Source organism: Eumetopias jubatus, unplaced genomic scaffold (genome assembly GCF_037043125.1).
Source record: "Eumetopias jubatus isolate StellerSeaLion01/CBP00866 unplaced genomic scaffold, mEumJub1_p1.0 scaffold_4, whole genome shotgun sequence".
NCBI lineage: Eukaryota > Metazoa > Chordata > Mammalia > Carnivora > Otariidae > Eumetopias > Eumetopias jubatus.
The window spans coordinates 96333532-96355590 of record NW_028274810.1 but is presented as its reverse complement, the minus strand read 5'-3'; the positions used below and the strand labels follow the sequence as shown (position 1 = coordinate 96355590).

Sequence of the window (22059 nt, the reverse complement as noted above, 5' to 3'; positions counted from 1 at the left end):
ATCTGCTGAGCAGGTTAGGGATGCAGGGCCCCAGCAAAGCGCGAAGCACCTGGAAAGCCTGTCCTAACAGACTTAACAGCATGCCCCTAACATCACTGCCTACTCGAAGCAGCTGTGGGCCAACAAGGACTGAGGACCTGCTCTGATGGACCTAAGTCTCTCTCGGCTAGGAACCCCAAGGTTTGGAGAACTGCAATTTTTATCTTCCACATTATTTCCAAGGGGATCCGAATACACAGCTAGAGCCAGAAAATACAGGTCCTTTCAAAAGCCAGCTTTATAGACATTCTGGAAAATGGCATCATTAAGCCCAGGTGAATGCGGTGAAAGTTCTTACAGAAAACTCAGTGAGAGGAGGGGGGCGGGCAGCGGACGCGCCCACGGGGAATGAAGGGTGTGGGCAGGTCAGCCTGGGAATGTCAGCGAAATGTCCTGTTCATTGTTGGTTTGGAAATCAAAGCGATTAACCTCGTAGACACATACATTATAAATAATCCCTTATTTGATCCTTCCCTCCCCTCTCCTTTTTTCCTACCGTGGTCTCTTGGGTCACCCACTAGGAGGCCAGGTATAGGAGATGCAAGGAAAAGAAAAAAAATAAATATAAATAAACGCTAATAACCCCTCCACGCCTGTGAATTCAAACACGGGATCCGGACCAAGCTTTGCAAGGAAAGAGGCCAGGAAGTTAAGTTTTGTTTGGCGGCCCTGGGGCCGCTTGGACATTGACCACCAGTGCAGATTTCCTCTTCGTCCCAGCCCTTCAGGCCTTGGTAGCCGGGTGGGCACCTTTCTCTCTGCCGAAGGCGGGGGGCGGGGGGGGTGGCCTCCTCTTTCAGCTCCCGGGAGCAGACTTCACCCTGGGCACTTGCGAAATCAGAGGTCAGGACTTCTCTTCCCCGGCGCATTCCCCAGATGGGCAGAGGGAGGATGAAAGTGGAAGGCTGAGTCCTGCTTTATTGTCCTTTGTGGCTAAAGATAGAGATGTACCAGGGTGACGTGTGAATCAATTTGCTGGGCTGAGAAACAAGCTCACCGCCCTCTCTACCATCCCTGGGTCCAGGCTTGGTAAAAAGTTGTTTTGTTTGAAAATCAATTTTGAAACATTACACTGGAAACAAAATGTAAGTTAAAAACTCACGGTCCCATTAATCTAATATTAGGAGGTAACATTTCTTGAATGCTTACTCTGTGGCAGACGCTGTGCTAAATACTTTACAGGTACTTAACCCAATGAGGGAGGCAGCATTATCATTCCATTTTACAGATGGGGAAACTCAAGTCCTGGGGGTGTTAAGCAATCTGCTAAAGGTCATACAGATCGGGCAGGATTCTTGTCTTAATCTCCCCTCTGTTCCAGTGCCTGGAATCCAGTGAACGCATATGCTAGGGGAGGGCTGGCAGGTCAACTGGTTGGTTAGTTGGGTGATGAGCTCACTGGACTGGTTAAGCAGCAAGATTGTGAGGGGCCCAGCCTTGAGTCAGAAGACCCAGGTTCCAGCCTCAGTGCCGCCACTTCTGAGCTGTGCGGCCTTGTGGCCATGACTTCCCCCCTCCATGGGTCCTCAGAAGAGGGACAAGGGAATTGCCTTCTATGGTCTGGGTTTTGGACTGAGGAGATAAGTGCATCTAAAAGCCTGGTGCATGGTAGGTTCTTAATAATGGTTGCTGTGATGCAGAGTTCCAGTTGGGAGGACAGCTTTGCAACCCGGTTCCAAAAACAAGGGCCACGTGGACATGGGTTTGCAGGATTCGGGAAGTCTGCACCCACTTCAGGCAACAGCATGGACAGGTCTGTCGGGTCTCTGCTCGGGTCTCTCCAGATGCAAATGAAGGTGTGTTCCACCCAGCCCGAGATGTGTGCATCTTCCTGCTGGTGCCACCGTCTCCAAAGATTCCTCTTCCCCACGGGGCAGGAAATGCACTTGGAGCAGAAAAATCCCCGCTGGCTCGTCTTGCTGCTACCTGCAAAATGGGACCAAGTAGCCAGGGCCCCCGCATTGCAGCTAGAAAGGTCCTGTGGACCTGCGTCCAGGAAATCCTCCAAGGGTTTGCTAACCAAATATTAACAGTAAGGATAAACCAAATACTTCATGCAAATGCTTAATAAGAAAATGACACACCACGTGAATGCAGCTTGCCGTTAACTACCCAGGGGAACGTGGATATGAACAGGGGACAATTGACAGTTTAACAGGATATGACTGCCCTCGAAGTATACGGATTTTTTTTTTCCTCTTTCTTTCTCTTCCCTGAGCAGGCTTGACTTTCCTAATCAGTTCGCTAAAAGTGGATGTTAAAGTTTGTTTTCATTCTTTGACTTAGTTGGCAGTGGCGGGACAGGAGCAGGACATGCAGGCACGTGCCACATAGTAAGGGAAAGTTAGCTTCAGAAATGAGCAAGTGACCTGTGGACCCATGGAACGGAATTGAGAGTCCAGAAATAAACCCGTGCGTATACGGTTAACTAATGTTTGACAAGGGAGCCAAGGATACTCAATGGGGAAAGATGATCTCTTCGATAAATGATATTGGGAAAAGTGAATAGTCACGTGGAAAAGAATGACACTGGACTCCTATCTTAACACCACTCACAAAAACTAACTCAAAATTGTTTAAGGATGCAAATGGAAGACCTGAAATCATAAAACCCCTAGAAGAAAACATAGGAGGGGAGCTCCGTGACGTTGGTCTTGGAGATGATTTTTTGGGGGTACGATACCAAAAGCACAAGTAAGAAAAGCAAAAATCAACACATGGGACTAAATCAAACTCAACTAAAATGCTTCTGCACAGCAAAAGAAACCGCCAACAAAATGAAAAGGCAACCTACGTCAAAAACTAATGATGTACTGTATGGGGACTAACATAACATAATAAAATAAAATTTAAAAAAATGAAAAGGCGACCTACACAGTGGGAGAAAACATTTGCAAACCATATAGCCGATAAGGGGCTAAGATCCAAAATATGTAAGGAACTCAGACAATTCAATATGAAAAAAAATCCATTTTAGAAATGGGCAGAGGAACTAAATAGACATTTTTCCAAAGAAGACATACAAATGACCGAGTACATGAAGAGGTGCTCAAGATCACTCCTCATCAGGGAAATGGAAATCAACACCACACATTCTTACTTCACACTTGTGAGAAATGCTAGTATCAAAAAGACAAGAAATAACAAATGTTGGTGAGCATGTGGAGAAAAGGGAATCCTCATGCACTGCTTGGTGGGAATGCAAACTGGTGCAGCCGCCCTGGAAAATAGTATGGAGGTTCCTCAAAAAAATTCAGTACGAAATTACCATATGATCCCCCAATTGCACTTCTGGGTATTTATCGAAATACCGAATATCGAAATAACGAAAACACTAACTCAAAAAGAGACCTGCACACGCGTGTTCACTGCAGCATTATTTGCAAGAACCAAGACATGAAAACAACCTAAGTGTCCATCAACGGTTGAATGAATAAGAAAAATGTGATACACACACACACACACACACACACACACACACACACACACACACACCGTGGAATATTATGCAGCCATAAAAAATAATGAAATTCTGACATTTGCCACAACATGGAAGACTTTATGCTAAGTGAAATAAGCCTTCAGAGAAAGACACCCGATGGTATCACTTATATGGGGAATCTGAAAAAAAGTCAGACTCACAGAAATAGAGAGTAGAATGGTGGGTACCAGGGGCTGAGGCGTGGAGGAAATGGGAGCTATTGGTTAAAGGGTACAAACTTCCAATTATAAGAGGAATAAGTTCTGAGGATCTAATGCACAGCATGATGGCAGTCATTAACAATATCGGATTCTATCTGTGAAGTTGCTGAGCAAGTAGACTTTCCATGTTCTCACCACCACCACCACAAAATGGTAATTAAGTGAAGTGAAGGATGTGTTAGCTGACCTTAGCATGGTAAACATTTCACAATGTATACATGTTTCAAATCATCACATGGTACACCTTAACCTCACACACTGCTATATGTGAATTTTATCGCAATAAAGCTGCGGGTGGGGGGAGAAACAAGTGAGTTATGGTGTAGCTGGTGACCTGGGAGAGGTAGCCTCATGCTGCCCAGGTGTCCCGAATTCATATTGTAGCATCCAGCTATTTTGACATCTGCCCATAAAATGAAAACGTTTAAACAGGCATGCTTGCTTCTATGTTTTTTTCAATGTTGCAAAACAGAACAACTGATTTTTTTTTTTAAAGTGCGAATGATCAGTTGAAACAGGTAAGTTAGTTCTTAAAATTAAAAACATGGTTTTCAGTCTTACTAGTGATCTCATATTTTTCTAGAGGACAACCTGGCGACCCTAGATTGAGGTTAGGTGGCAATGGAATAATCCCAGGCTGCCCTGGGATACAGAATCGCTGGATATGCCTCCCTCTTCTGAAGACCTGAGAGGAGGGAGCGTCTCTGAAGCAGAGTAGATGTAGGTCAGATTGAAATATTCAACTTGGCAGTCTCCCTACTGATGGGTCAACACTCTTCCCTCCCCTTGTCCCCCAGTGCTGGGATTCACCAAGGCCAAGATGAGTAAAATGAAACCCCTGCCCTGGAGGGCATCCTGTCCATGGAGGCAGAATGACCTCTAGGAACTGCCCTAAGACTTTTCCGCTCAGAGTATGGCACTCAACAGTGTGTGTCCCTGGAAACCAACAGCATGTGCATCTCCTGGGAGCTTGTCCTTGGAAAAGCAAAACCTCAGACCCCACCCGAGAATCTGCATTTTCACAAGGTCCCCAGGAGATGCATATGCCCAGTAAAGACTGAGAAGCACTGTGGGATGATGCCCTAATACCCTACCAGGGCCAGTTGAGTTTGAAAAAATGTGCTGGCTACAAAAAAGAAGGTATTTGGGGCATCTGGGTGGCTCAGTCCGTTCAGTGTCTGCCTTCAGCTCAGGTCATGATCTCGGGGTCCTGGGATCGAGCCCCACATCGGGCTCTCTGCTCGGCAGGGAGTCTGCTTCTCCCTCTCCTTCTGTCTGCTGCTCCCCCTGCTTGTGCTCTGTCTCTCTCTCAAAAAAAAAAAAAAAAAAAAAAAAAAAATCTTTAAAAAGAAAGAAGGCATGATTACTCTGCCCGGGCATGTCCTGAGCACTTCCAGAAAGAAGTGTCCTCTGAGCTGGGTTGAAAGGGATAGAAGGAAGGGGTTGAAAGGAGGCATTTCCAGACACTTGGCTCAGCTGTTTCTCACCTGAACTGGGGGGCACCTTTCCTGTACCCCCACGTCTCTCCAGAGCCCATGTGCCCCCCTACAGAACATCTCTGGTGCCTTTTTCACTGGTGCCGTGGACTGAACTTGGCTCCATCAACCTGGGCCGGGCCTCTGTGTGAAATGTCCCAGCTGCTGCCTTACTCTGTACCAGCATCGTGCTGGGCACCTTACCTGCTTATTCCACTTGTTCTTAAAGACAGCTCTCTCAGAAGATTCTGGAGAGATGGAGTAGCAGAAGGGCTAAGCAAGCATGTCCGCTCGAGCCAGACTGCCTAGGTTCAAATCCTACCTCGTTACCTACTGGGAGCATCCTTAGAAAAGCTAGAGCTCATTTGCTGGCCAGTACCTTGAAGTTTCCTCTTCTAGAAAATGAAACTCACAATAGTAGGTCCTTCATAGGGTTGCTGTGAGGATTACATACATCACATACAGTTGGGTGCCTTGGCACATGGTAAGTTCTTGAGGTGATGGTTGTTATTACTCTTATTATCCCCACTGAACAGATGAGGAAACCAAGGCTCTAAGAATTTAAGAGTGACTTCTCCAGGGTCACAGTTCTATCCCACTACCTTTGCAAGCAACCCCCCATGGGCTCTGCCTTTTGTCTCCCACTTAGCTTGACTTGGAGACTCCTTACACTCTGCACCCCCCCCATCTTCTCCAACATCAGGCCCTCACATTCCAGCCAGTTTCCCTCCCAAGTAACAGAAAACATCTCGTTGCAGATTCGTGCCTCTGAGCCTGTTACTGCCACCACACCTTTGCCTGGGCTCCTTCCTCTGCCCAGAATCCCACCTCCCCATCTCTGCCTTTCCTGATTGCACCTTCCAAAACCGGGGCTAAGGAACACCTGGGCCTCTGTGGAGGCACCTGGCTGGAGGAGCCCCTTCCTCCGCATTCCCCTCCCTCCTCGGCGGGCCACCCTGGAGGGCCGGGGCTGTGTTTCACACATCCTCGCTTTCTCCCACTTTTCTAACGCAGTGCTCAGTACGCAGTCAGTGCTTCATAAATGCATGGTGAACAAATACCTGGCCCTAGGCCCATTCCGGCCAGTTAGCTCCGGGTTTCCAGGAGGGCTCTGGGATGTCCATGGCTTGTGGATCTCTCTCTCTCTGCTTGACCCCTTCTAACATTCATTTCCGACCCTGAATCACAAGTGGCTGCCACAGTGTGTCCTTTCCCCTTAGCTCCACCAAGGGAGTGCTCCAGGCCTTTCCTGATTACAGAAAAGGACTTGGTGCACATGGCCAACATGGGTGACCCTTCGTCTCAGGATCCTGTTCCTGGCCTGGGGGCTCTTGGTGTCTCATGACTCTGCTCAGGGATTCCCGACCTCACATTTGAGGCCGAATAACTCTTTGTGCATCTTGTGCACTGTAGGTTGCCTAGCAGCATCCCCGGCCGGCCTCTACCCACTAGATGCCAGAAGCAGCCTCCCTCCCCAATTGTGACAACCAAAAATGTCTCTACACAAATGTCCCTTGGGGGGCAAAACTACCCTCAGGTTGAGAAACATTGCTGACCAGGATGAGAGAGGGGTGACTTCAGCACAGGCAGCAAAAGAGAAGCCTTTGAAATCCCCAAGCCCATGTGCGGGGTGGTCACACAGACAAGGAAAGGTGTCTGAGCATGATGGATGAGATGGAGTGTACCTAGCTCCCGCCAGTCGCTGCCGGGTGGAAATGTGGTCCAGCTTTGGCCAGATCTCGAGACTCTGCAAAAGAAACCAGAAATCCCGTCTTTTATGTGAAATCCCCTGATTTTTAAACGTTGGCAGCTAATGTGAATTTTTTTTAAGATGCTGTGGGAAAAAACAAAATATGTCTGTGAGCCAAATGTGGGCTGCTGGCTGCCAGTTTTGCCAAATTTCCTATAGACGGAGCTTCCATTCTAGAAGCTTGAAGCGGCTCACGCCACCCCTGAGCCTGCAGGTCCTTACTCTCTCTGCCATGCTGTGTGTCTTAGGACCGTGCACCAGCCCCACGCTAGGTCTCTGGACCACACACACTCCCTGCCGCCCACATTGGCCACTCCACCCCCTCTGAAGTCCAGTTTCAAGAAGTTGGAGGGCTCTAGATTCCTGAGGGAGACGGAATATGGGAAGTACTCCATAAAGGGGCTCGAGAAGCCTGGGGTCTCACCTGACACCGGCATTGTTGTGCTGTGTGACCTTCGCAATCACTCCCCACTCTCTGGGCTTCAGTTGCCCCCTGTCCAATGTTTGTAGAATGAAGAAAGAGAAGGGGGGTTGAATGAATGCTCTCTGTTCTTGGGACTTGAATGAGCATTGCCCCTTGGCAGTGTGGAGCCCCGACTGCCTTGCCCAGTGCCTGGGGGGCATCTTTGTCCTCACGCTGACCTAGGCAGGGGCAAAATGGCTGTACCTCCCAGCTCAGGCATCCTGCATCTCAGAGCAGAGAGTCTGCGTCGTCTCTGATGGGCTCTGTGCTCTGTGCAATTAGCTTATTGCTGCTGGACGCTGCTCCAAGGGTGGAACCCACCCTCCTGTCCCTGGGAAGGGTCAGACCATTGGCCCTTGATGGTGCTGATGGCAAAGCTCTGGGTTAATGACAAGGGCCCCCCTGCCAGAAGGTACTCACATCTACAGGATGGCTCAGGTGGGCAAGTCCACCCCTGGCCTATCTGTAATCCCTAGGACAGCTTCCCAGCTGGCTCTGTGGCTGCCAGGAGCTTTGGCTATAGGCTAATAGGACGTCCTGTCCGGCCTCCTAATTGTATCAATGGGAGGGAGACCCAGGGAGGGTAAAGGGTCTGCCCAAGGTCACCCAGCCAGTGGAACAAACACCAACATCTCCTGCCCCGTCTGATCTGCCACATCGGGAGCTCCCGGGAGTGAGCACTGATGAGGTGTATGAGGTGTATCCCAACAGACAGATGGACTCAGGATAAGCACTGACTTTGCCTGTCCTTAACTATGGCCTAAGACTAGTGGTTGTAAACTCCATGCCTGGAGCACTTACATGAGTGAGGGAGCCTGGGGTAAGATGGTAGGGAGCAGTGGGGATGAAGCGGGGAGGGGGATGGGGGGCACACTGTTACCATATGGGGTGGAATAGAGGTTCCCTATTATCAGACTTCCTGATTTTTCCGAAGTAAAGCTAAATGTCTCAGTTTTGGGGTGTAAATTACCCTCATTTTACAATGTTGGCAACTCAGGATGCCTGGGTGGTTCAGTGGGTTAAGCGTCTGCCTTCGGCTCAGGTCATGATCCCAGGGTCCTGGGATCGAGCCCCACATCGGGCTCCCTGCTCAGCGTGGAGTCTGCTTCTCCCTCTCCCTCTGCCTGCCGCTCCCCCTGCTTGTGCTCTCTCTCTCTCTCTCTGTCAAATAAATAAAATAAAATAAAATAAAATAAAACAAAATGTTGGCAACTGGTGTTTTAAATGTTTTTTAGAGTGCTAGGAGAAGAAAATACATTCCTAGGCCACATTTGACTCTAGGGCCACCAGTGTGCAATCTCTGCTCCTCTCCCTTACCCTCAGCTTACTCTGCGTTAAAATGGGCATAATAACAGTCTCCCTTTCTTACAGGGAAGTTGCAGGATTAAATGCAACAGTGCTTCTAAAGGGTCCATCATAACCACGGACCCCATAGTAAATGGAACCTATTGTTATTTATTAGGACATGGGACACTTCTCTTAGGTGAAATGGGAAGGGACTGGAGTGATGGAAGGGGCATATTAAGTTTGGCACAAGGCAGCTGGCAAGCCCTGAGCTAGAACTCGGGAATTTTCATGAATCCACAAAATTGATTATGCGCTTGCTGTGTGCCTGGCACTGGGGGCATATTTCAAGTTCAAGACCTGTCCCTTTCTTGAATGTGCAGGGGAGGTGGGAAGAAGCCCATGCAGCAGCTCGTGGGCTTGTCCTCAACCCCAGGAATACCTGTGAATCCCTCCACTGAGCCCCTGATCTGGGAGAAACGTTCCACTTTCAAAGCTCAGGTCTTTGAAAACAAAAAAGAACGCAGCTTCTTTCACAGTTAGCAAAACACATTTTTACTTGTTTGCTTTGTTGAGAAAGTTCAGGGGAAGATGCCAGTCTTTCCTATGTATCTGCCTCCTGAAACCAGTTCCAAAGATATTTAAAGGGAAGAATTTAGAACAAATTCTAATTAGTCCCATTGGGACGAGAGGCCATTGCAGATTTCTGCCCTGAGAACCCGAGACCAGGGCCTAAAGTTACTTCTTGATGTCCAGAGTGAAGAACGTTCTGCGTTCCTCCCTGGGCTTGGCCCACACTGGAGAAGGTTGGGGCAAAGTCAGGCCTGTTCCTGGCCTTGCTGGGGGCACTTACAGCCACAGAAACCCCAAATCTTCTTGTGTGCTGGTAATGGAGGCCAGGCCTGCTCTGCGTTCAGAGTTGGAGAAGCCAGGAGTTGCTCCGGCTGACGTGTTTGGGTTCTGGTGGGCGGGCAGGCAGGCGGACAAGCAGGTAAAGCAGCCCCGGGCGTGTGCGGACAGGCCTCCTGGAGCCCAGGCAGGTGGCCTCCTGACAAGGCAGGGCCCTGGAGTTTGGAGTCTGGGTGCAAAAATCCGTCAGGGTGGGGGAGGGGTGGTTATGTAACTGTGACGCCACAGTCACCGAGAAAGTGACCTTGCTATGCTCCACCGCCTCGTTTCTCCCCCCTCAGAAGGACATGAAGATCTAGCAGCCATTCCTCTGGGCACAGCAGTGGCCCTCAAGTTTATCGTCATCAGGGTCATCTGGAGGGCTGTTTAGACACAAACCATCAGGCCCCACCCTTGAGCTTGTGACTCAAGAGGTCGGGGTGGGGTAGAGAATTTGCATTTCTCATAAATGCTCAGGGATGGTGCTGATGCAGCTGGTCCAGGAGTCACACTTCGAGAATCACTGCTCTAGGACTGAGTGAAATCAGTCTGCCTAAGCCCCTGATTTGCTGTGTACACCGGGCAAATGCCTGAGCTTCTCTGGGCTTCAGTTTTTCTTAGGAGAAGCCAGCTTTGTCTTTGAACAACTATCCCTCAGTGTTGGGATGCCTAATTCCTCTTCTTCGGTAGCATAGAGATACTCACGTGAAAGGCCCAGCCTTTGCTCAGGGCTCTTACCCCATGGTTCAAACTTGCTTTTAGCCACCGGGAGGCTAAGTCACTCTAGGAGAGATGGGCACTTTAAGCCTTAAAGGGGCAGGACAGGCCAACATCTCTGGCCTCGGCGCCGGCCCTGCTTGCAAGAATCTTGAAGCGGTTCCCTAGGCTTGTCTTGGGGATCCTTTCGTTTCCTTGGGGAGGTGGGTGGCAGAGGCCCATCATAGCCCCAGGGATAAAGCATCTGTGGCATCGAAACTGGCCAGTAGTCCTCCTTTCTCATCTTAACATCCAAGGGGAGTGTCAGCTTCCTACACGCCGGGGTCCCGTTGCCTCTTCCCACGGCATCTAGGACAGGAGTGGACTCGTGGCAGACACCGAGTGCGAACCCACCAAATAAAATAAACAAGCACAAGAGCAAATGGCTCCTTTACTAAACTGGCCCCACAGCCCAGCTGTCTTCCATCTGCCCTCTGCAGCTCCATGGGCTTTCCCATCTAGGGTCTCCTTTGCTCTTCCCAGAACAGTCTAGGGGAATAGGCAAGTACTCTTACCCCCATTTCACAGGTGAGGAAACTGAGGCCCCCCAGTGGCCTGACTTGCTCAACTTCACTGCTAAGTACAGGGCAGCTGCAGCAAGAAAGGTGCGGAACTCCATGCCACAGCCCCTCACAAGAGCCCCTCCCCGGTCCAATTAGTTTTAACCTCCCACACGCCCTGGATGGGCGCTCTGCAGGTAATGGCCATGGGCATGAAGTGGGGAGAGGGATGGTGTCACCGCAGGGGCCCATGGCAGGCTTGATCACACAGGGTTCACCTCCAGAGCCCAGTGCTGTGCCTGGCACCTGGTTGGTGGTGCATAATCAGTACTTGTTGAGTCAATGGATGGATAAAGGAAGACAGGCTCGGTTGAAGTACTAGGTCTAAATTGACCAGCCATGTGATCTTAGACAAATCCTTTTTCCCCTGTAAGCCTTGGATTCTTCAACTGGGAGACAACAACAACAACAATAATAATAATAATAACAACAGTAAAAGTTATGAGAGCAGACTCTCTAGAGTCAGAATTGCCTATGGCTGAATCCTGCCTCCACCATATAGTACTGTGTGACTTCAGGCAACCTACTAACCCTCTCTATTTCTTAGTTTCCTCACTGATAAAGTGAGGATAAGGATAGAATTTATATAGTTTTGTGGGGATTGAACTGAGCTAATATGAGTACAGTGCTTTATCCAATATTACTAATAACCCTTAACAATGAGGGTTCTAGCTCTGTGCATTGGCAAATTAAATAACATTTAAATAACAAGGTATTTACACAAAGGATACAAACATAGTGATTTGAAGGGGCACCTGCACCCCAGTGTTTATAGCAGCAATGCCCACAATAATAGCTAAACTATGGAAAGAGCCCAGATGTCCATCAACAGATGAATGGATAAAGATGTGGTGTATGTATACAATGGAATATTACTCAGCCATCAAAAAATGAAATCTTACCATTTGCAACAACGTGGATGGAACTAGAGGGTATTATGCTAAGCAAAATAAGTCAAACAGAGAAAGACAATTATATGGTTTCACTGATATGTGGAATTTAAAAAACAAAACAGAGGATCATAGGGGAAGGGAGGGAAAAATAAAATAAGATGAAATCAGAGAGGGAGACAAACCATAAGAGACTCTTAATCATAGGGAACAAAGAGTGTTGCTGGAGGGGAGGAAGGTTAGGGGGGACAGGGTACCTGGGGGATGGGCACTGAGGAAGGCACTTTGATGTAATGAACACTGGGTGTTATATGCAACTGATGAATCACTAAACTGTACCTCTGAAACTAATAATACACGATTTGTTAATTAACTGAATTTAAATAAAAAAAAAAACAACCCATGTAAGTAACAAGTACCTAGCAGAAGAGTTCCCGGCACAAAGACAGAAGTGCTCAGTAAACAGTACATGTTATTCTTATCTCAGGCACCGACTGGCCCGTGGCCCTCTGTGCCTCTTGAGTCACACATAGGAAGTGGAGACACAGGGTCTGAAAATGGCGGTGGTGGACGCCAGCCCCATTCCCAGGAGCCACCAACCCCTGGTTCAAACTTGCTGTTGAACCAGTTGGAGGTGAAGTACTGCTAGTGGCCACCGGGGGCAGCAGAGGACCCACCCCACCCAGCTAGCTACCTTGCCGAGCATTCCCTGAGTCCTGTCTTTTTTTTTTAAAGATTTTATTTTTTTATTTGAGAGAGAGAGAATGAGAGATAGAGAGCACGAGAGAGAAGAGGATCAGAGGGAGAAGCAGACTCCCTGCTGAGCAGGGAGCCCGATGCGGGACTCGATCCCGGGACCCCAGGATCATGACCTGAGCCAAAGGCAGTCGCTTAACCAACTGAGCCACCCAGGCGCCCTCACTGAGTCTTGTCTTAAGGTGAGAAAGATCAGTCTATTCCACCGGGCCCACAGGCAGGCATTTTCTCTAACTCTGACATGGGAGGCATTTCCCCAGATAACAGCCCTCACTTCTGAGGTTTAGACTCCCAACCTTGTATTCACCAGCCACATCATCTTGAGTAAGACCCTTTGTCTCCATAGACCTGTTTTCTCATCTGGGACACGGAGATAGGGTGGCTTGGAGGGTTGAATGAGCTAGAAAGAGCAGTCCCTGGGGCAAAGTGAGTGCTCAGCGGATAACACCTGTTGCCAAAGTAGCATCGTGGCTATAAGCATGGAGTGTGCAGCCAGACTACATGAGCTTGAGCTCTGCTTGCATCACTCACTGGCTGTGCGCCTTTGGGTAAGTGACTTGCCTTCTCTGTGTCTGTCTCATCTGTAAATGGGGATGATAATGAAGTGTATAGTATACTTGTAATTCTTAGGGTTGTTGGGAGGGATAAATGGATGTGTAAAGTTCTTAGAACACATATAGTAAGTGCTATGTCAATGTTCGCCAGTATTATTATTGTAAGTCACGGTATTTTGGTGTTATTGCTTTTATTCTGAATAAGCTGCAACATTTTAACTTCCTGCAGAAGCCTCCTTCCTTGACATCAACTCCCCCAGAAAGGGGTTTAGAGGAGATGGGGGGATCTGTGGTCCCTGGATGAGGGCTTTTTCCTCTGGTTGCAGTTGAGAATCTAGCTTGGGACCCGAGTCAGTCCGACAGGCAGGACGTGGAGGCCAGCTGCACTCTGTAAAAATGCTTCAATGCCCGGCTTTGCCCGAGGACTGAGCTAAGCCTTGGCCTCCAGGGCAGGCCCTTTGGAAGCCCCCAGAGGGGATCAGGATCTTTGCCAGGTCATTTGGGGCCCCGAGAAGATCGTCAAAGGGTACCAGTGAGCCCATGACAGGCGCACAAAAGTGTCCAGCCAGGAAGGCCTCACCAGGCCAGATGGCAGGATGGATCTGGGGTAAAATCCTCTGTCCCCATAGGGCAAAGGTCTAAATAGGTTTGGAGGAAAATCCTGTCTAATCCGCCTGCTGCACCTGTGCCCCTGAGTCCTACTGGGATGGCCAAGGGAAGACCAGCACCATCCCTGCTGGTGGCCTTGGTCACAAAGGCATCCCAGGGCCTGCCAAAGGCCTTCCAAGTCACAAATCTGCAGATCTCCATGGAGATAGCAGGGAGTGCCCGTCTGACTTAGAAGCAATGGGCATATCCCTCCAGCCTCCTCCAGCAATGTCCCCCAAGCCCATTTCTCGAGGGTTTACCCTGTGCCAGGCACCATTCAGAGCTCGACATGTGTGTTTTGTCATTGAAACCCCCCACCACAGCCCTCCGAGGGAGTAGCCACTATCTTCTCCATCTTACAGATGAAGAACCTGAGGCTTCCAGAGGCAAAATCATTTGTCCGAGATATACACTAGTGTGTGCCAGAGCCAGGATTTGAGGCCTGTGTCCCTAGCCTCCTGCGGTGCGGAGCCTCCAGCATGGCCCCCAATGATCCCTGCCTCCCGGTATTCACACCTTCCTATAACCCCTCCCATTGAGGGAGGGCAGGACCTAGTGACTCACTTCTGATGAACAGGGAAAAGGTGATGGATGTCATTTCTGAGATCAGGTTACAAAGAGAGTGTGGCATCCATCTTGCACATACCCTGTTCCGCTCTTACTCAGAGGCGTGTCCGGGAAGCAAGCTGCCATTTTGTGAGTAGATTTCTAGCTCTATTATGGCAAGGACTTGAGAGCAGCCTCCGGCCAACATCCAACGGGGAGCTGAGGATTTCAGTCCAACAGCCCAGGAGGAACTGAATCTTGCCAGAGCCACAAGAGTGAGCTCGGAAGTAGATCTTTCCCAAAGAAGAGCCTTGAGTTGACTATAACCCCAGTAGACACCTTGATGGCAGCCTGTTGGAGACCTTGAGCCCCAGGGCCCCAGCCCGGCCATGCCTGGATTCCTGACCCACAGAAACCAAGAGATAATAAATGCTGGACGTTCTAAGCTGCTAAGTTTTGGGGGTGATTTGTTATGCAGCAATAGATAACGAATACACCTGCTGTCACTGCTAGTGACACACACACAAAACATACGCACACAGCCACCATAGAAGGACAGAAAAGACCAACGCGGCCATGGTGGACAGAACTAGAAAAAATGCTTTCACCTCCACTAACCCGGCCCTTCATTTTGCCTTTGCCAGTGAGGGGCTTAGACCGAAAGGCCCTTTCCCACAGTCACACACAAGCTAATGGGGACCTGGCATTGCTACCGGCGTCTCCAGACTCCCGGGAAGTGTTGCAGGAGTTCCCGAAGGTGTTACAGACAAAACTGTGCAGATTCCTAGGAATCTAGGGTTGCTCCTTTGACTTAGTTTCAGATGTTTGGAGAGCCTACCGTAATGTTGGCTGGAAGATCTTAGTAAAATCTCTTCTACAAATACCAAAAGCATAGCCAAGAAAAGAGAAAAAAATACATGAAAAACGCCAGTGGGTTCAAATATTCCACTTTGAGCACATATCAAATATAGCGGGGTCCTTTAATACAATGTTTCAGGGTTTTGTCAAATTATCTTCATTTTCTCCAGGATTCTAAAGGAAGCTTCCCTGGAAGCCAAGGGTTACTGTGAATGGGAACTGCACTGATCCCTAGCATCCTTGTCCCCCGCGTTGTTTGTGTTTTCTTGGTGATACCCTGTTGGCCTCCTGAGTTCAGGGTCATGGGGACACCGTCTGGCCTCAGAGCTCAGAACCAGAGCATCCTCCCACCCTCTGGCTGACTGCCATCCCCCTACCCAATTTCCCACTCTGCCATTGCTCCTTAATTAGTTGTCTGGAGGAATGGATGGGGACAGTTCCTGCTGCCTTGCCCAACCCCCCAAATCCTCCCTTCCTGCTGCCTTCCCCAACCCCCCAAATCCTCCCTTCCTCCTGCCTTCCCCAACCCCCCAAATCCTCCCTTCCTGCTGCCTTGCAGAGGCCGGACACAACGTACCCTGGAGGACAGAATGAGCCAAATCTCAGGCCCAGCTGTCTCCAGCGTCAATTCCCAGCATCCCCCAGAGAGGCTGGGAAGATCTTCTGGGAGGAGAACCAGCTACATAATCTGCAGATCCCAATGCAAAATGAAAGTGCGAAGCTCCTACTTCAAAAATAATTAAGAATTTCAAGGCGATGACAGCGGAGCGTTAACCCAAGAGCAGGGCCCTCCTACCCAGGTTGCACACTCAGAAGCTGGCCCTGTCTTGGAGCCTCCAATCCAAACCACCCTGAGTTATCATTCCTGGAGGGCCTGCCCAAATGCTCGCGGCAGAAAATGGGTTGTCACTGGCTCCTGGATCTCCTGTTGCCGAACTGAGCAGAAACATCTCCTGGGTCCAGGGTATCCTCGTAATGAGAAACATACCACAAGGAAGAAATACCTCCCACCCAAGGCAGATGGTTTTTTCTGGAAGGCTGCAGGCTGCCGCTGCTCTGAGGTTTGCCTGCTAGCAGAGTTGGGAGCAGGGACTGCCAATACTGACTGGTGGAGGCCTGGGCAGTTTGGGAACCCCCAGAAGTGTTGGAAGTTGGGTCCAGCTGCCATCTGAAGTCCTGGTCCTAAAAGGGGGGAACACTCTCTCTCTCTCTCTCTCTCTCTCTCACACACACACACACACACACACACACACACACTCACATACATGCACATGCATGCACACACACCACCAGGCCAAAGCTGTGCTGAGTAAGGACAGCGGCAGAAATCCCCCAGGCCTGAGGGCTTGAGAAATGGCTTGGATTATTGAAATGTAAGTAGAGAGCATGCGCAGACTTCCGAGAGGTTGCAGGGGGACCAATAAGATGTAGCAGTGAAGTGAGCACTGGTGGCCAATGGGCTAGAGAGAAACTTCTAGACCTGTTTATTGTTCTTTCTCCTTCCTCTCCTTCTCCCTCTCCCCTTTCTTCTTCTTGTTAAAGAGTTGTCAACATTTTGAACTTAGATTACACCTAAAAATCCATATTCCTAGTAGCTCTAAAAAAAAAAAAACCCTCTGGTGACACTAGAGCCACATTCCTGCATGACAGCCATCTACTGCTTCTTATTTGCCACAGTCCTCACCACTCCCTAAAGTCTCCCTAACACCAAATCCAAAAGTGGCAAGCGCTACTACATATTCATGTTTGTGTTGCTGTTTTCTTGTCATGGAATGCAGAGACAATTGCATGTCTATCAAACGTGGGAAGATAGATTAAGAGCTCCATGTACCTCAAGAAACATGGGAAAGAGCATGTTTCTTTGTGGAAGCACCTTCTTACCTGCTTATTATGCAAAGCGTTGTCTAAGCCAAAGAATACAACCTAAATGCCCTTAAGAAACAAACCCACGGCGAGCCAAGTACTGCCCACCTCACTCATTTATGTCCTCAGTTGGGTCCCTGAAGACATCTGGAACAGACACTTCCTGTACCGGGTGTCTCCAGAATGCAAGGGCATTCCCAGCTTCTCCCCTCAGGCTGGCTCAGAGCAATCTTTCTTTTGTTCTGTTGTGCATATTATCCCAGAAAAGGCAAAAGAATTGAGGGATTCCCAGCATCTCCTATCACTCGGTGTGAGGTCAGCTTCCTCCCCTTAGCATGGTGTGGGTGTTTAACCATGTGAGTGGTTTTCTTCCCTGGCTGGTGTTACTGGTCAGCTTTCCTTTGGTGTTACTGGTCAGCTTTCCACTGGGCAGTTGGGGTTTCAGACAGGGGTAAGGGGTCTGGGGCAGCCCTGTGGCCCTCTACAACTGGGCCAGTTTCCCCATTATTGGGAGGGTGAGGAAGATGTGGGGGGGTGGAAGCTGGCAAGGCCATTATGGATGGTGGCCAGACCCCAGTGCTTTCGAAGAGGCGGGGCTCCTTGCCCAGAGATAGGAAAGTCACCTGTGAACAGTTTGAGATACTTGGGGCTGGGTGGAGGGAAGTTCATTGTTTCCCACAGCTTGGTGGAGAGCCATATGCCAGTGACCTCGACATTCCCAGAGCTCAGGCCTGGGCCCCATGGGAACCAGGGGTTACAGAGCCAGGCCTGGGTGCGTGCTGCCTGGAAGGGGAGGTTGGGGACATCCCTGAGACGGTGTGAGTTCTCACCTGGTGATGTTGCTTCAGCTCCCTGTGTCTTAGGAGGGAAACCAGACCAGCTTCCTGGGGCTGTGGGGGAGATAATTAGTCCTTCTAAAGAGCATCATAATCCCAGATCAAAGGGGGCTTGGGGCTGCAAATTCATTTTACGGTGAGCACTGCCAGCCACGGGAGCACCCACTGCAGCGGGCAGGTTTGGGTTTGCAGACCCAAGGTGTCACCTCACCCGGGGCTTGGCTGGCTAACTGGCCCCCCACCCACTCCCGGTATCCAGGTCGTGGCGTTCCCTGGGAATCACCTCACCTGACACATGGCTGTGGCAGAGGGGCATTCAGAAGCATCTCTGATGGTAGAAGGGGTGGAAATTACTGATGCCTCATTTTATAGAGGGGGAAACTGAGGCTCAAGGAAGTGAGATGCAGACATAGGGCCCCCCACCAGATCACAGTCTCCTTAGGGATGTGGGACCGTGTCGGTTCCCCGTCCCTCGCCAACACCGCCCCCCGACCCCCCCCCACCCCCCGCACAGTGAATGTGCTCGGTATGATACTCACTTAAAGAACGCCTGGTCACACAGTACGGAGGAGCATAGGAAACGTCCCAGGGCTACCACCCGTTTCCCGGGCCATTTTTTCTGCCCTCTCCTGGCCAGTTTTGGAGACTTCAGCTCTTCAGCAGCGCTGTCACGAGGGTGTCAGAAGAGTGGAGACATATGCAAATTGGGGTACCTGGCGGCCGTCCCCCCAGATGCACTCACTTGGGGCTTTCAAAGACCTGGGTGCCAGGCCTGTCCCTTCCGATCCCTGCGCCACTGGCCATCTTTCTGACCCGCAGTCTCTCCAGAAAAGACCATGCTGGGGATGCGCCGAGCGTCCCGGAATGGGGCCACGAAGCGCTCCCCGAGGCCGTGGGGCGAGTCCGGGCGCCGCCAAGGGGCCGGGGGCGGGGCTGGGGGCGGGGCCGGGGGCGGGGCCGGGGCGGGGCGGGGCGAGCGGCCGGCCCTCGCCAGCCCGGAAGGAGCTGGAGGAGGAGCCGCGGGAGTGAGAGTCGTTCCCACGTGAGAGGCCGGCGGCCGAATTCCTCGCGTGCGGCGGCCGCGGACGGCCCGGCGTCGGCCGGACGGAGAGCCCTGGTCCGGCGCGCGCGGGCGGCCGGCGGGCGGGGGGGCGGTGCTCGGCTGCGCCCCGATGCGGCGGCGGCCCCGGAGGCTGTGAGCCCGGCGCCCGTCGTCGGAGCCCCCAGCGCAGCCGCGGCATCGCCCCCCGGGCACGCGGCATGCGGGCGGCCGACTCGGGCACCTGGGAGCGCGTCCGCCAGCTCGCGGCGCACGGCGAGCCGGCGCCTTCCTGCGGGGCGGGGGCCGGGCCGGCGCGCCCCCGGGGACCCGCAGCGTGCGAGCCCGGTGCGGACGCGGGGGGGCCGGCCGATCGGCCCCGCGCCGGGGCGCCCTCGGTTCGAGCGGATGGCGACTGCAGCCAGCCGGGTAGGTGCGCGCTGGGCTGGGAGGGCGGCGCGGCCGCAGGCCCGGGGAGTCGCCGGGGCCGGGCACGCGGGGGCGCTCCCGGCTGGGATCGCCGAGTGCTGGTGGCAAAGTTCTCGCCGCGCGCCGCGCCTCAGGCGCGGGGAGGGGTGCGGGGGGAGTCGCGCGGGACGCGGAGTTAGTTCTATAGCTTGCGGACGGGGGTTTTGGCGCTCGCCGCTTTCGGGCTGAGCCGCCCCGCCCCGCCCCCCCGACCGAGCTGCAGGGGGAGGTCAAGGCCACGCCTGCCGTAGTTGTGAGATCCTGGGGCTCCCGGAGACCTCGCTCTGTGCTGGACCCCGCCACTGTCCCGGGAAGCGTGGGAAGGGGGCCAGCCCGGCACGAAGTTGGGGGCGGCCCCTCTCCGGCCGCACCTGTAACCCACCCGGCAGCCCCTATAAAGTGCCAGGAGAGCCCTGCTTTACTGCTGCCCCTTTGAGCGGAACATGATGGCTTGCATTTGCTAGGAGCGGAGAGAAATCGAGGCGGTGGAGACACAATGCGAGGGTCTGATTAAGTATCATTGGCTAATCTGCCCCAAGCTGAGGACCGCGTTTTAACGTTAAAATATTCCGAGTGGGTGCGCCCATTCCATTCTGTTCGGGTTGGTCTCTGTCTCAGCTGCCCCCGCCCCCGCAAGTTACGTCTTGGGGGGGAGGTGCCCAGAGGACCCCCTGGATCCCCTAGACTCTAGAGTACGAAGAAATTTAGACGGAAGATGAACGGCTTCCAAGAAGTGTCTGTCATCATCAGTTTGAAGTTGGAATACTAGGAAAAATGGGGGAGGGGGGAGTATAACATGGTTGTTCATTATTTCTTGAATACCTATTGTGTTCCCGTAATTTACATGGCATGTGTCCTTAAAATTTTATCACAACTCTGGGAGGGAAGCTGTGTTATCTTCCTGAAGATAAGGACAGAAAATGCCAGAGTTTCAGCAACTTGCCCAAGGTCCCACCATTTCGAGTATTTTCTGTTGGTTGACACCAGAATGCTTCTCCCAGACAGCAAGCTTAACCAGCTGGGAAACACCAGGCTTATTTACCTAATAATTATTTCTTTCCTATGAGAAAAAGGCAGCAGCAAGGTCCCCTAATTCCGGGCTGCCTGTATTGGTCTCCCAAGGAGACGGAATCCTGAGGATCACACTCCCGAGCTGGGACCACAGACCAGTCGGCTGTGATGAGCTGCCGCTGGTGTCCTGGAGCCACTGAAGTCTTGGGTCTCCAAGGGTCTAGAAAAGGGACACGGAGCCCTGGAAGGAGCCTGAGTCCCTGGACCCTTGGCCCTGGGGCTGGGCCTGCTGGAGACAGTCCCACCTCCTCCCCAGCTGCACAGAGCGGTTAGAGTCCAAGACAGCTTGGTGTAAAACAGAGCACAGATGTAAAGAACAAGCAAATAGGAGAGCTTGGGCAAGTTGCTTCATCTTTTTGAGACTCAGTTTACCCATCAAAAAAGTGCTGGTAATAACTGGTGTCAACTAATATCTTGATCATTCTAAAGCTAGCATCTGCAGATCACCTTGCCTCATTCATAGTTGATGTTTCATAAAAGTTAGTTATCAGCGTCACTGGTGGGGCACCTGTCAGGCCCCCCCCCCCCGTTGACTCAGTGTCCCATTAGGATGTGATGCTATCCGTTCCATCTCCGCCCTCTTGAACCGTGTCAAGATGAGATTTGTCTTGTCTATAAAGTACTTCAGTGATCCCAGGCTGACTGTCGTGCTAGTGGGGGGTTGTTATTATATAAACATGGAGGAGATGGTTGGGTGGAGAGAGATCTGTTTACTTTGTGTCTACATAGACTCCATTTGTGTATTCATAATAACAATATCCTAATGACATGGTGTAGCTGAGAAACGCCTGTCTCCAAGGTCTTGGGGGTGGTTGTTATTCCGATGGCCCTCGGGGTGTCCCTTTAGGTCAGGGAGCGATGGAAATCTCCTGATTTACAGTTGGCATCCCTGGCATGAATCAAGATCAAGCCAGCGGCTAAACCAGTAAAGTTTTGAGTTCTCTCTCCTCTACCCACCCACCCTTCACCCCCTTCTACTCTCTGGTTCTTGAAGATCAAATGCAGTTTCTGAGAACTTTCGTGGTGGCTGGGCATTGATGTCAGCCTGTCATGGACATGGATTCTCAAACCTTTGGCTGTTTTTAGGGGTTTTCCTCTGGGCGGCAAAGGAGGGCTCTTCTGGCTTAGAACCACAAGCTGAAATTATTGTTGAAATAAACATTTCAGCCAGGCTGTGAGGTGACCCGTCCCAGGATCTCAGCACGTCGGTCTCCAGCTGAACGTGATGTTCGGTTGAAGGAGCTGAACAGTGAGTGCCCTGTTGGTTGACAGAGTCTGGGAATTGGCACTTTCAGAGGTGTGGGGAAGGGGGAAGGGGGGGGCCCTGGCTTGGCAGGATGGAAGCCTGGACACTTTGACATGGCTCATGGAGGGTATCCTGACATCAGCAGGGTGACGGGCTCTGCTGGTGACCGCTCTGGCCCCCAGGGTGCGGCCCCTTCCAGGGAAGGTGACCATTCTTTGTGCAGAGGCTAAGGACCCGAGCCGGAGATGCAGAAATTTGACACGTGCTCAGTCTGCCCGTGGTTCTGCCTCAAATCTGTGTGACCTTGAGATACTCGGTAACTCAGTTTCCCTATTGGCGCGCCACAGGAATAACTCCGTCTGAGGGG

At 51.4% G+C, this 22059-nt stretch overlaps 1 protein-coding gene across 2 annotated transcripts in view; it reads left to right on the top strand.

Annotated features, from left to right (window-relative positions):
• The window catches only part of KAZN (kazrin, periplakin interacting protein), a 1069448-nt gene that overhangs the window by 904580 nt on the left and 142809 nt on the right, over positions 1-22059 (top strand). Inside the window, exon 1 of one of the 2 annotated variants that reach the window (XM_088022607.1) lies at positions 19129-19336. The exons of the other annotated variant lie outside the window; for it this stretch is intronic. Coding sequence (XP_087878733.1) covers positions 19129-19336 — 208 coding nt within the window. Of the gene's footprint in view, positions 1-19128; positions 19337-22059 lie in introns of those variants that run through there. 2 annotated transcript variants of the gene reach the window in all.